Raw genomic sequence first — 15781 nt, forward strand, 5'->3', positions numbered from 1 at the left:
AGCAGCCTGATCGAGACGGTTGGCAGCACGTCGCCCGCGACGAGGATCATCGTGTCAGGACCGCTTCCCACGTATCGACGTGGGCACGAAAGGTTCAGTAGACTTCTTGCACTAAATGGATGGTTATTGACATGGTGTAAAGAACAGAAACTGCTCTTTGTTAATAATTGGAATCTTTTCTGGGAACATCCTAGGCTTTTCTGTGCTGATGGCCTGAACCCCAGCAGAGTCGAAGCGGAGCTGCTGTCGGACAACATCTCCAGGACGCTACGCTCCATTTCCAGATAAACTCATTTGGATTCAAGCAAAATGTCACTGGGTCCACTCATCATTTTAAAAATATGCTCTCAAGAAAGAAACTTGTAATCTTGAGCGCAAATGGAGAAAAACTTAGAAGCTTTTAGAACTGTGTGGAAAAACAGCATGTCCAGATACAGACAGGCTTTAAAAAGCTGCTAGAACTGAGCATATCTGCAAACTCATAGAAAATAATTAAAACAATCCAAGGTTTTTATTTAGCACAGTGGCTAGATTAACAAATAACCAGACGCCACCCGATCTAAATATTCCTTTACAGTTTAATTGTAATGACTTCATGAATTTCTTCACTGATAAAATAGATAACAGAGTCTAATACATCAGCTTCTTTCGTCGCACCCAAAGAAAAACTGCAGTACTTTACCGCTATAGGACAGGAAGAGTTAAATAAACTCATCACTGTGTCTAAACCAGCAACATGCCCATTAGATCCTGTACCTGCTAAATTACTGAAAGAATTGTTACCTGTGGCAGAAGAACCGCTTCTCAATATTATCAACTCATCATTATCTTTAGGTCACTTCCCTAAACCATTCAATTAAGCCTCTTATTAAGAAACCACAACTAAACCCTAGTGAACTGACAAATTACAGACCCATTTCTAATCTTCCATTTATGTCTAAAATTTTAGAGAAAGTTGTATCTGCTCAACTGTGCTAATTCTTGCAAAAAAAAATGATATCTATGAAGAATTTCAGTCAGGTTTCAGGCCCCATCACAGCACAGAAACTGCACTTGTTAAAATCACCAATGACTTGTTTCTTGTGTCAGACCAAGGCTGCATCTCATTGCTAGTTTTACTTGATCTTAGTGCTGCGTTCGACAATATAGATCATGACACAACTAATAGGTCGACTACAAAACTATGCAGGTATTCAAGAGCAGCCTTTAAGATGGTTTAGATCAGTGGTTATCCAGGCCCCTCACCGCCCCCCATCAAATAAATTGTAGTCTAATTGTCCTCACTAAATATTAAAGTTGATTATTATTATTTTGTGTTTATAATAAGGACTATTATTATATTTACAGTAATTCAGATGTATGGGGTCATTATGATTTTTAGGAAATTACTTTATTTAAAGAATGCATTGAATTGATCAAAAAAGACAGTGAAGTACTTTTTTTTTTTTAGAGTAAATTATTTTAAAATAAGTGTAATAACATTCATTTACAGAGTTTTTAAGCATGTCGGTGGTTTTCACTGCTACAGCTTCAGTGTTGTTGAGATGCAGATATATCTTGTTGCCGCAAATTTAAAAAGACTAAATAAAAATGACACAGTGGACATTGTTATTTTGGTGAGTAAATACCACATTACTTTATATTTACTACTTTACTATATTTCATAGATTTTGTGAGAATATTTCAAAGTTTACTTTAAAAAAAACTAAGTACAACCCTAATTCTAGAAAAGTTGGGACATTTTGTAAAATGATAAAATCTGTAATTTGTTCATTCTATTTAATGTTTATTTAATTGACAAAAGTACAAAGAAAAGATTTCCAAAGTTTTCACTGACCAACTTAAATGTATTTTGTAAATATAAACATATTTATTTAAAAAAAAATATATGTATTTATTTATTTATTTATTTGAAGTATGCATCCCACTCCAAAAAAGTTGGGACAGAGGCAAAATAAAAGTGAAAAGGTTATAGAACAACCAAATAAACTGCTTTGAAACACAGCAAGCAGGTGAATCAGTAATAGGTGAGGGTGTTATGTTTGGCTATAAATGGAGCTTCTCAGTCTTCGCAAGTAAAGCTGGATCATGGCTCAAAATTTGTTTATATTAACAAAATAAAACTAAGTTGGCCAGTGAAAACACTGGATTTGTTATATATATTAAATTTCAAATCTTGCTTTTTTGTCAGTGTGTTGTGCCAGCTACAATAATAATAACAAGAAATGTTTCTTAAGCAACAGTCAGCATAATTTCTGAAAGATCATGTGACACTGAAAGCTGTAGTAATATACTGTAGCTTAGCATGAGAAGAGAACAGATTTGAAAATATATTCAAATAAAAAGTTTTTATTTTTTAATGGTAGATTTACTGTTTTTAATGTAGGCTGTTTTTTAAACAAACAAATGCAACCTTTTTTATGAACCCATTAACAAATCATACTGACCTTTTTTAATGCTAGTGTATATTATAGGCTATATTTTATTTATAATATATAGGCCCGTTTTGAAAGTATGTATCTTAACCCTTAAAACAGTTCACACATAATATATATTTTTTTAATGTTATTAAATGGCACGTGACATTCATCACATTTTTGATTTATCATTTAAAGTATCATTATCATTAGAAGCAAAAAAGGAGCAAAAAAACAACGTGTATATATTAGCCTATAATTGTGAGCTTTGAATAAACTCCTTAGAAATTTGGTATTCAAACCAACTGCAGCCAATCAGCAAACAAAATGTATTAATATAAATTTTTCTCAAGAAAAAATATGTATAAATGCTTGCTATTGTTTTGACGCAGCGGCTGCAAACTGAAGTCGTTGCTAAGGAAATTATACACCGTCAGGTCTAGGAGCGGGAGTACTGGTGTAAACTGGCAGCGAACAGCACTACTACACTGACCGCGAACAGCGCGACACGTTGTGTTAAAGAACATAGATCCCATTATAATCAGTCGTTCAGTAACACCTGAGCGCGAGTGCTACAGTAAACGGATGCCGCGTTCTATTTCTGCCTGCGGGATTCAACGCGCCTGCGCTACTGACAAGTTGAAAATAGATATAGAAAGTGCGTTTTTAATGTATCCAGTGTAGAGACAGCGTTAGGATGTGGCAGACCATTTTCTTTTGCAAGTACATACATCTTTGGTTTAAACTCGTCTTGACCAAACGCCCCCCAGGAACAGCTCAACGCCCCCCTTTCAAAATTATTACTTCCAGCGCCCCCCCCATGCTGTCTGAACGCCCCCGTTGAGAAACACTAGTTTAAATCCTACCTGTCTGATCGCTACCACTTTGTTTATTTAAATGTGGAGTCATCTCAGTTATCACCAGTAAAGTATGGAGTGCCACAAGGATCTGTCCTAGGTCCTCTACTATTTTCAATATACATGCTGCCCCTTGGTAATATTATTAGAAAATCTGGGATTAGTTTTCATTGTTATGCTGATGATACTCAACTACATATCTCAACAAGACCAGATGAAACTTCTGAATTATCAAAGTTAACAGAGTGTGTTAAAATTGTAAAAGATTGGATGACCGATAATTTTCTCCTATTAAATTCAGATAAGATAGAAATATTACTTATTTTACCAAAAAAAAAAAACAGTACACAGAATCTCTTGGCTTACAATTTACAACTAGACGGATGTACTGTTACTTCCACTACAGTCAAAAGCCTGGGTGTTATATTAGACAGCAACTTGTCTTTTGAAAATCATATTTTTCATGTTACAAAAACAGCATTCTTCCATCTTAGAAACATTGCCAAGCTACGAAACATGTTACCTGTTTCTGATGCAGAAAAGCTAGTTCATGCATTCATGAGTTCTAGACTGGACTATTGTAATGCACTACTAGGTGTTTGTCCTGCATCTTCAATAAACAAGCTACAGATCGTATATATATATACGATCTGTATATATGATCATATTACCCCAATTTTAAAGTCTCTGCACTGGCAACCTATTAGGTTCCACATCAGCTACAAAATAGCACTTCTTACCTATAAGGCACTTAACGGTTTAGCTCCTGCGTACCTAACTAGTCTTCTACCACGCTACAATCCATCACGCTCCCTAAGATCACAAAACTCTGTACTGTTGGTAGTACCTAGGATAGCAAAGTCCACTAAAGGAGGTAGAGCTTTTTCACATTTGGCTCCCAAACTCTGGAACAGCCTTCCTGATAACGTTCGGGGTTCAGACACACTCTCTCTGTTTAAATCTAGATTAAAGACACATCTTTTTAGCCAAGCATTCAAATAATGCATCTCATAAAGTTTTCCTGCAGTGATATCTGATTAAATGTTCATTATAAATCTTTTAGCTCTGGTTTAACAAATCTTTCTTTGATTGGTTTGAACAGCAGCTACGCTAATTATGTTCCTATTTGTTCTCTGTTTCTGCCATCGGATTGACATCCCGTGGTAACTAGAAACTACTCCACAAATGAACTGTGCACTTTTTAACAGTGTTGGTCAAGCTACTTGGAAAATGTAGTGAGCTAAGCTAACAGTTACTCTTCATTAAATGAAGCTTCACTACACTGAAGATCCTCCTGGGAAATTTATTTTGTCTATATGCAAATTTTAATGAGTCTAAGGTGGCTGGAATGGTCCTTTTTACATAGGACTTGACTAGCAAACCCTGACTGCCCATCCGGGATGTCATCTGGGCCTTCCATGGGTTTCAGAGCCATGCACACCTCCACCGATGACACCGTGAGTGACAAGTCCAAAATACCCTCTGAGTCCAGAATCGTATGCTTTTGGCTGATGATTGGTGCCTCAAACTGAGCGTTGAACTCAATCAGCTCATCTGGGAGTGTGGTCTTGGTACTCATGGCTCCCTGGCTTTTCTGCTGGTTCTCTGTGATGAGCTGCAGGATTTGTCACATGCACTGGGAATCTGCAGTGATGTAATATCCCCCCAGAATCAGACTATAATGTCTCTTGGTCTTCCTGATTGATTTCCATAGTTTGAATCTGGCCTTTTTGTATTTCTCAAAGTCACCTGATCAAACACGGTGGAGTAAGCGTGTAGCACGGCCTGCACCTCACAGTTGGGGATCACACCTCACTCGGGACAATCCCCCAGCTCCTTGATAAGGAGGTGCAACTCTACTTAATCTCTACACAATCTCAGGATTGGATGGACCAATATTTCCTTTCTTTTTCTCTTTTTAAGAAGAAAGAGGACAACAAAATCATGCTGGAAGACTCCATTTTGTTCTATGATTTCATTTATTTATTTATTTTTAATATGCATCAGACTCAATCGTCGTTTACGGATACCATAGGAATGAATGAGAAGTGCCGTAAACTGAATCCCACCTGTCACAAAAAGTCAGGGACTTCTCTTATAAAACTGTTACTTCAATCCAAACGCATTGTTTAGTGTAAAACATGTTGAAGACTCTTTATTCCACACTTTAACAGTTTTACTTACTGGATGAGCTCGTTTAAGAAGCTTCTGTAGACATCGTTAGATACTATAAAGTGTTTTGGTTTAAACTGTTGAAGTGATTTTCATCATTTTGATTCTTGTATGTGAATGTTACTGACCTCAATCTCTCCAGTTTACAGTGTGAATCCTTCAGTACGTCACATAAGTGATTCACTCCTGTGTTTTTTATTTGATTCAGACTCAGGTTCAGTTCTCTCAGGTGTGATGGGTTTGATTTCAGAGCTGAAGTCAGGATGAGACACTGTTCCTCTGTAATTCTGCATCTATACAGACTGAAAACAGAAAGAGAAAAGACAATGAATCAGATCTATGATGCATCATGAACAAATGTCATACATTCACTAATAAACCAGCAAAATCATGGAAACTTCTAATATATGAATGAACAAACCAAGAGAGGAGTATTTGAGGAGACTAGTTACAATCCAAGTCTGGACCCTCAGTCAACAAATAAGTCAATTTTACCAATGGAAATTAATATGTAGAATCAATATAGAAACAATAGTATGGTCTATGTTCACATTTCTATACAAACATATGAAATATGCATTAGTAAAACATTTAGTGAAATATACTATTAGTCCAGTATAAATCTAACTGTCAGAATCATCTACTGTCATTTATTAGACTGTTTTTTTGTTGTCACTTCTGTTTTATTTCACAGCAAAGATGTCAAATTTCAGCAAGTGTCATGTTGCTTTTACAGATGCACATAAAAACATTGTATTCCTGAATCTTTCTTCAGATGGAGAAATGCCAGAAAATGCAGCACTGGAAATGATGTGACAAGAGCCCAGCGGTCTTAAACTAAACAGTGAACTTTAATCTCACTGTCACTGCTGTACAGTATAATGATACTAACTCTAGTTTCTCCAGCTTGAATTGTGTGTTCATCAGTAGATCACTGAGGTTTTTCACTCCAGAGTCTCCTAGTTTATTCCTGCTCAGGTTCAGTTCTCTCAGGTGTGATGGGTTTGATTTCAGAGCTGAAGTCAGGATGAGACACTGTTCATCTGTAATTCTGCATCTATACAGACTGAAGACAGAAAGAGAAAAGACAATGAATCAGATCTATGATGATCAACTTACTAATGTTTTTCATCTTCGTTTGCTGACAAATAAACAGTGATATCTGTGTGCAGGTAATATGAAGAAAGACTACACATAGTTCATTTAAACATAACACAAACTACACAAAAGTCACAAATGTATGCAAAGGTTGAAAATCAGCTAAATTACCCATTAAGACAGGGGTCACCACACTCAGTCCTGGAGGGCTGGTGTCCTACAGAGTTTTGCTCCAACCGTAATCAAACACACCAAGGTCTTAATACTGTAGGTTTACTTTAATCTTCCAGACAGGTGTGTTGAGGCAAGTTAGAGCTAAACTCTGCAGGACACCGGCCCTCCAGGATCAAGTTTGGTGACCCCTGCATTAAGATGTGAGCTATTTATCCAAGTTACGAGGTTTCACTTGATAACATTAACTACATTAGTTAACATGAACTGATGATGAACAACTAGTACAGCATTTACAGTGGCTTGCAAAAGTATTCGGCCCCCTTGAACTTTTCCACATTTTGTCACATTACAGCCACAAACATGAATCAATTTTATTGGAATTCCATGTGAAAGACCAATCCAAAGTGGTGTACACGTGAGAAGTGGAACAAAAATCATACATGATTCCAAACATTTTTTACAAATAAAGAACTGAAAAGTGGGGTGTGCGTAATTTCTTCAGCCCCTTTGGTCTGAGTGCAGTCAGTTGCCCATAGACATTGCCTGATGAGTGCTAATGACTAAATAGAGTGCACCTGTGTGTAATCTAATGTCAGTACAAATACAGCTGCCCTGTGACGGCCTCAGAGGTTGTCTAAGAGAATATTGAGAGCAACAACACCATGAAGTCCAAAGAACACACCAGACAGGTCAGGGAAAAAGTTATAGAGAAATTTAAAGCAGGCTTAGGCTACAAAAAGATTTCCCAAGCCTTGAACATCCCACGGAGCACTGTTCAAGCGATCATTCAGAAATGGAAGGAGTATGGCACAACTGTAAACCTACCAAGACAAGGCCGTCCACCTAAACTCACAGGCCGAACAAGGAGAGCGCTGATCAGAGATGCAGCCAAGAGGCCCATGGTGACTCTGGACGAGCTGCAGAGATCTACAGCTCAGGTGGGGGAATCTGTCCATAGGACAACTATTAGTCGTGCACTGCACAAAGTTGGCCTTTATGCAAGAGTGGCAAGAAGAAAGCCATTGTTAAAAGAAAACCATAAGAAGTCCCGTTTGCAGTTTGCCACAAGCCATGTGGGGGACACAGCAAACATGTGGAAGAAGGTGCTCTGGTCAGATGAGACCAAAATGGAACAATTTTTACCAAAATGCAAAACGCTATGTGTGGTGGAAAACTAACACTGCACATCACTCTGAACACACCACTGTCAAATATAGTGGTGGCAGCATCATGCTCTGGGGGTGCTTCTCTTCAGCAGGGACAGGGAAGCTGGTCAGAGTTGATGGGAAGATGGAAGGAGCCAAATACAGGGCAATCTTGGAAGAAAACCTCTTGGAGTCTGCAAAAGACTTGAGACTGGGGCGGAGGTTCACCTTCCAGCAGGACAACGACCCTAAACATAAAGCCAGGGCAACAATGGAATGGTTTAAAACAAAACATATCCATGTGTTAGAATGGCCCAGTCAAAGTCCAGATCTAAATCCAATCGAGAATCTGTGGCAAGATCTGAAAACTGCTGTTCACAAACGCTGTCCATCTAATGTGACTGAGCTGGAGCTGTTTTGCAAAGAAGAATGGGCAAGAATTTCAGTCTCTAGATGTGCAAAGCTGGTAGAGACATACCCTAAAAGACTGGCAGCTGTAATTGCAGCAAAAGGTGGTTCTACAAAGTATTAGTCTCGCGTAGCCAGACCTTCAGACTGACGGTTGAAGGTCTGGAATTCATAGCAGCTTTCTTTGGCCAAGGCCCGCCCATTAGGCCGCTTGACCGACATGTCAAACAACCAATCACAGTTCGTTTCGTTCAGCGTCACGTTTCGGGGCGTGGAAATGTCCCCAGAACAACAGACCGGCCTGCAACAAGTCAGTCAGCATAGAAAATCAAAGAAGGAGAAGAAAACAAGCAGTAAGTCATTGATCTGTTCGTGCACATATAAAAACAATGGCGTCTGCATTATATCTCTTTTTGTCTCCACTAAGTGCCTCAAACAAAACTCCTGGACATCTCTTAAAGAGTCTATGCCGTGAACCTCACATACTTCTGAGAATCCTACGTTTAGCTGATCTTGATAAATGATCATTGTCACTCATGTAAACACGACAGTTTTTCTTCTGCAATCACACGTCTGCGCTTTGTTTCCCGGCGGACCGAAAATAAACGCGACACTTGCGTCCCCCAGAAAACCGATAAAATTCAACCAATCAGATGACGACTTCGACATTCCTGAAGTGTTTCCAGTTAAGTGAACCATATGCATCAGACGTTTAGCCAACGTTCCGTGGGCGTGACGTCTGAGGCTGAGACTAACAAAGTATTGACTCAGGGGGCTGAATAATTACGCACACCCCACTTTTCAGTTCTCTATTTGTTAAAAATGTTTGGAATCATGTAAGATTTCCGTTCCACTTCTCACGTGTACACCACTTTGTATTGGTCTTTCACGTGGAATTCCAATAAAATTGATTCATGTTTGTGGCTGTAATGTGACAAAATGTGGAAAAGTTCAAGGGGGCCGAATACTTTTGCAAGCCACTGTAATAACCTTAATGTAAGTTTCAACGTTTACTAATATAGTTTTAAATTCAAAAGTTTTCTGTTAATTAGTTAAAACACTGTGAACTGAACTGTGAAATTGTGACTGTCTACTATTGTCATAAATCACTTTAGTCTCACAGATCAATGTTCAAACATACTGTAGACTAAACAATTACAAGTCAACAACAAAGTCTGCTTATAAAAATATACATATATTACTTTGCACGTTTTTTGTTTGTTTGTTTGTTTTTTAGGGGGAAAAAAAGTATTTCCTTAAACTGAAGACATTCAAACAATTTTGAAAAGGCAGTTCATTTGCTTTAGTGCTGCACTGATCAGGACATTTGAGGCAGATACTGATCACTGATTCTTAAAATGCTCTTGTTCAATTTTTACAATTTACAGTATATGCTGCACCAAAATTAGACATTTTACATTTTGTGAAACACAAGCTTTAAATTAAAAGCAGTTGTGAATAGTTGTCAAAAAAGCAAAGTTATTCTTGAAAAATCAGTGCTCAATATTAATAATTTTATAAATCCAAACATTTTGTGAAAATTTTTGGTGGGGAACAAATAAAACTGTAGCACTAAATCTGGTAAAATGTTACACATTGCTATTTGCATTGTGGTTATAAAATGCATCTATGAAAAATAATATATTTTTACATAAATATATACTATAAAACACTTTTTTTAATAAGGCATCAACATATGATAGATAAAACAAACAGTGCAGCACAAAATGTTTACAGTATTTGCATCTGATGTGTAAAATGATGTGCTTGAAGAAACAACATGGAGTCACAGCACACAACACTTTACATTAAAAAGTTCAAATCACAAAGGGAAGAGATAGTGATGTGTGGTGTATTATATCTGTGCAACAGTTTATTGAGCCTTTTCTTTTAACATTTTTAAATTTCAGTTAATGTGCATGTTAAAAACTATTTATAGTCTTTGCTACACCATGTTTTGTTCTGACACAAAACAACAACAACAAAAAAAAACAAACAAACAAACAAACAAACAAACTGCAAGATATATGCAAATACACATTATAGACATTTATCTACAAATCAAGTATAATAATGTGAACACTGAATGATCTTGGAGAGAGTTTTACTGAGCTGACTGTTGTAACTGAACACGATCAGAGTCTATATTTATTAGAGCAAAGGACGTCCAGCACGTGTGGGTCACCGAGGGTGAGAAATCACAATGTATATAGTGTTCTTCTAGTCACGAGCTAATGTAGTCGTGACTGACATTTACATACATTGTGTTTGTAAGCTGCATTCACACCATGACGTAATTCTGAGCTGACAACACGTGACATTCTACTCAAGCTGAATTACGTGTTTCAACGCCAAAGCCCTCACATGCTCCTGAACTTGTAATTACAACTTGTAAACTCAGAATGTTCTGAGAGTTATGACTTGGACCAGTGACAGCTGCACCACCTGACCACTGCCAGGTTAATTTTGGCGCCTCTGAGTCCGACATCATAGAAAGCAATGAATAAAATGTCACATGTCTCAGATGAATGTTTGACATTAAAAAGTATATAAATTGTATTATTTTCGCTAAAGAAGACCCTTCTTTCTTTTTGAATCTTCGTTTTGAAAGTGGACTTCTCCTTTAATATGATTTATGATTTATGGTTTATGACGTATGGTTTATAGATTAAACATAGAAGTTAGACTAACTTAGTTTGATTTAGACTGATTGAGACCTTAAATTAAATTTATGTTATTCAGTTTATTTGTGAAATGAATGGATTGAACATGCTTATTGAAATCATTGTTCAGTTTCAAGTTATGATTCTTCTGTTACTCATTTGCATTTCTGAAAACTGAATAAATTTGTAACTTCTCCAACCCACCCCATCTGACGTGGATTCGATTTTGCATCACTGACAGACGCAGCAGAGAAAAGTGTTTACATGAACTTTATTGTAAGGACTTAAATATTCATCTGTACCTCACATTAAGCTATCGAATACCTTCAGAAGACTTGGAATATTGTGCACAAAACATTGTGCTTTTAGTGCTTGTATGTCTTTTGTGTGGTTTAACAGTAACACAGAACAGTAACACAATATCAGATTTAGATCAGCCCTGTCTGAGCAATATACCTGCAAGGAATAGTAGTATCAGAACTGATACCTGATATGAGTCCCTAATTTAAAAACTCTTCATTATTCTAAAAATGAAAATTTGAACACACAAATAAATAGATACATATTTGAAAACAAAGTCTAATAGTCACAGTTATTTGAAAGAAACTAGAGTGACACTCAGTCCTAAAGCAAACTCAGGAGAACAGAAACGTCCCACAGAACAGAAGAGCAAAACCTCACTAGATCATGATTTTCAGTTTACAAATACAGAGTGTGCAATTAAAAGCCTCAAGATCTTTCAGAAGGAGTGAGAGAAAACTGGCTTGTGAAACTGAATGTTTTTGATCATCTGGAGACTCACAGACCTGCTGTAGAGATACAGTGATAGAGTGAATCTGAGCTTGATGACAATTAAACTACAGTGTGTTCAGAAACTTTTAAATAATTTGACTAAAAGACTATCTACACTGTAAACAATTCCTGTAAATTTACAAGGAAATTTAACAGTAAAATGCTGTTTTCATATAATAACAGTAAGTTTCTGTATTTTGCGATGCATTGTGGGATATGTTGACCAGCAACAGTATGACACTGTTGTTTAACAGCATAATACCATATTTTCCCTTGTACATGTGCAGAGACAGTACGACATTTTGGTTTATATGCACAAGGTGATTTGGGAGCTCTGCCTTTTATTGTTTTATTTCTAAAGTACTTATTACTTTAACAATTAACATTTAAACATCCAATTAAGCTTTTTGGATTTAAATTAGATTCATGACCGTGTTTTAATCAGCAAGTTACCACAGGAGTGTCAGCCCTTTGAACAGACATTTCCCCTCTAATCCACACGTCTTAAACTTTATCTGAGGAAAAAATGACTGTGGAATGATGTTTTGTTTGTTTGTGGTTACAATGTTAGCGTGAGGTTCAAACCGGCTATTATCTGCTGCTGTTATTTGCAACCACACTTTTGGTTTTATCTTATCGAGTACACTTCTAAATATTAACATTACAAAGAGCCAGTAAAGCATAATTTGATGAAAAGATAGTGTTTTAATCATGAAACAGTAAGAGTAAGATATGATAGCATTGTTAGCTCGTTAGCATATACTGCGACTGCATTTGATTTGTTATTTATTACCATCACACAATGTATGTAACTGAAATATGTCCCAAACTTCATCTAAGCAAAAGCTCACAGTGTAATATATAATATAAATATAAAAAAAATAAGCAAATGTCGGGCAATTTTATTTCTAAAATTCTTTGAGTGTAAACTGCTTTAATTTGGAGCTAGAGACACAGGGGAGTGGCTTCATTGCATCAGATATATGTCACTTTGCTCACAGCTGATTGGTCTAGTTTGGGTTTGCGATCTCTAACCCAGAATAAAACCTGCTCCGGAGCAGGGTAACTGTGTAGTGTAAGTTACTATGGTGACGAAACCTGCTGAAAACCAATCCACCTTCTTGAGCCTGAAAAGGGTTTGCTCAAACTAAATGCGAACTTACCTGGGTAAAAAAACAAAACTGTAAAAAACCAAAACCGGCATTCAAATGCTACACTATTATTTATTATGTAAATTACAGACTCTGTACTTCAGTTGTGTTCCTGTGGTGACACAGTGAGGCGGGCGCGCTCATGTATATGTTGTGTGTTTGTTTGCGCCGGCGTGATTACTTCAACTTTCCTCATACCAGCAAAATCAACTTAAACAAAAACAAATACAATATCACTTTCTGCCATTTGAGTTTTCTTTCTGTCACAAAACTGAACTGAAACTAAGCAAATATATGCTACGTTACGTGTCGCAGTTTTTTCCCCCTTGTCTATCAGTTAACTAAATTAAATATATTTCAAATATTTATTTTTTGTATTTATATATGTACTGCAGATTTTATAGCCTATATGAGACATTATAATTCAATATAACATTTGGTATTTTCACATGTAGGTGGAAAAATTTGATATTTGTGCTACTGTCTGTTTAAAATAAATGAAAAGAAATCTAGCATAGTAGATTTGTTTCTTTTTTTTCCTGTTACCGAAATCGTATCGAACCGTGATCCCCGAACCGAGGTATGTACCGAACCATGACATCTGTGTACCGTTACACCCATATATATATACACACACACACACACATACATACATACATACATACATACATAAATATATAAATATATAAATATATATATATATATATTTTAGGGGTGTGACGACACACTTATCCCACCTGACAAGAGGAGACACGAGACTGGGTTCACGAGAACGAGACAAGATTTTTAAACTTTTTTTTTTTAAAGAAATCCTCAATAATGAAATGTATATAGGGAAAATAGTCTTTTATTCAGCTGAAAAAGACAAAATGCAAAAAAATTGAGGTGCATTTTGAGCTTTATGAAATTGAGATTTACCGCGTAATTGTTTGGTGATCCGATTCTCTGACCGCTCGCTCAACTTTCATCATGGATACAAGCATTTTTGCCGTATCCGACAAAACAATAATAGCATGAAATCAGTAAGAAGATGAAGAAATGACTACCTAGATATATAGTCTTGTGTCAGGAGTAATTTTTTTTATTTTATTTTATTTTTTATAAATCATAAATCATCAACATTAACATCTTAAACTTGCAGTAAAATGTGATTTATACAATCTAAGTAGTAATTTAATAGAATCGCATGTCGTCTTTAGTGATACAAGCTCAGAAACATTTACAGTATAACTTGTTGACTTTTTTTTTTTTTTTTTTTTTTTTTTATTGTTTACTGACTTGGTGCCAGGATGGACACTGAAATGTTGTTGTTTTTTTTTTTTTTTTCATTTTAAACAGTAAATGATTACTTAATGGTAATGCAATATTTGTGAACACAACTGTGTATATCAGACTATAATTCCCCAAAAAACTATGCATGGGGTCTAATTAATAGACTAGCCTATATATCCACATAGTTTCATTTGTAAATCATTTATCGTCACACAGGGGCATAAATACAATCAAAACTTTATTGGCATAATTGTCGTTTACAGTATTTGCAAAATATAGCAAATTCCAGTACATAGGGCCTACAGAACATTAGGCAAAGCGATACAAAATAAATATAAACTATAGCCCTAAGTCACTTATAATTTATTATTAGCCTATTATTATTATTAGCCTATTATTATTTTAATAACTGGTTAAGGCTATATTTTGTTAACGCCTGACAATTATGCCAATAAAGTTTTGACTTTATGATTTTTGCATTCCAGTAAAAATCCCAGTCATATAACATATGTCGAGCATTTACAGTATTTACATATAGAATGTTAAGTAAAGAGATCGAACAGAAACGAAAATAAAATAATAGGCTAATAATAATAATAATAATAATAATAATGAAAAAACGATCAGTTAATAGAAGGTTGGATAAAATATCTTGTTGGCCTATTTTATATAATGTACTTTGGGTAATATTTATTAATGATCAACTTCTTTGGAAGGCATCTCGCAGAGACAGCATTCACATAGACAGCCCTGTTGTTAATATAATCATTTAATAATGTATGCATTTCTATAATAATTAATATAATAATTTCTTAACTCAAAATAAAATGGTAATAAATCTATCTCTGATAATCCCGGGTTACTATGGTCACGCAGGTTTATTTATGCATTAAACATGAGAAATGGAGGTTTCAAGAAACCTCCTTGTGCAAACAAAAATCTCACTGGATTATTACAATTAATGACAAAATGAATGTTTGGAAATGTAAACTAATATTTCCTACTGGCACACTACAGCAAAAGATAGAAAACAATATTAATAATTTCATAAATCCAAACATTGCTATTTGCATTGTGGATATAAAATGCATTTATGATAAACTATATATTTCTACATTGCACGCAACTGTTTCCATTAAAAAGTTCAAATCACAAAGGGAAGATATATTGATGTGTGGTGTATTATATCTGTGCAACAGTTTATTGAGCCTTTTCTTTTAACACTTTTATATTTCAGTTAATGTGCGTGTTAAAAACTATTTATAGTGAAGGAGTGGAATTCTGGATCGAACTTGGACTTGATGGACATGGACATGATAATATGAATTATTAGTTCCTGTTATTATACTTATTAGTTATTATTAACCTCCAAGATTGTTTGATAATTGAATAACGTTATCTAGGTTTAACACATATTAGTAGTGATAGACTATGGTAACTATGGAGTGGAATGTGTAACAGTGTCCTTTCACACGCTGAGCTCTATTTTTCCTCTGGGTCATAGTGCGAGGACACAACGGGCTATTGGGACCTCCTGTCTACGTGACTGAAGAGTGATCAGGACATCTGTAATAGGGATGTGTCTTCATAATAGATATTAAAGTAAATCCTGCTTTATTCTCTATCTACCCT

At 35.8% G+C, this 15781-nt stretch overlaps 1 protein-coding gene across 1 annotated transcript in view; it reads right to left on the reverse strand.

Moving 5' to 3' along the window:
• The window catches only part of LOC127159512 (ribonuclease inhibitor), a gene marked incomplete at its 3' end in the record, with an annotated part of 73186 nt that overhangs the window by 40311 nt on the left and 17094 nt on the right, over window positions 1–15781 (reverse strand). The window contains exons 4-5 of the mRNA XM_051102323.1: window positions 6339–6512; window positions 5575–5748 (exon numbers count right to left, since the gene is read on the reverse strand). Coding sequence (XP_050958280.1) covers window positions 5575–5748; window positions 6339–6512 — 348 coding nt within the window. The remainder of the gene's footprint in view (window positions 1–5574; window positions 5749–6338; window positions 6513–15781) is intronic.

The sequence above is a fragment of the Labeo rohita genome, unplaced genomic scaffold, assembly GCF_022985175.1.
Source record: "Labeo rohita strain BAU-BD-2019 unplaced genomic scaffold, IGBB_LRoh.1.0 scaffold_223, whole genome shotgun sequence".
Taxonomy (NCBI): domain Eukaryota; kingdom Metazoa; phylum Chordata; class Actinopteri; order Cypriniformes; family Cyprinidae; genus Labeo; species Labeo rohita.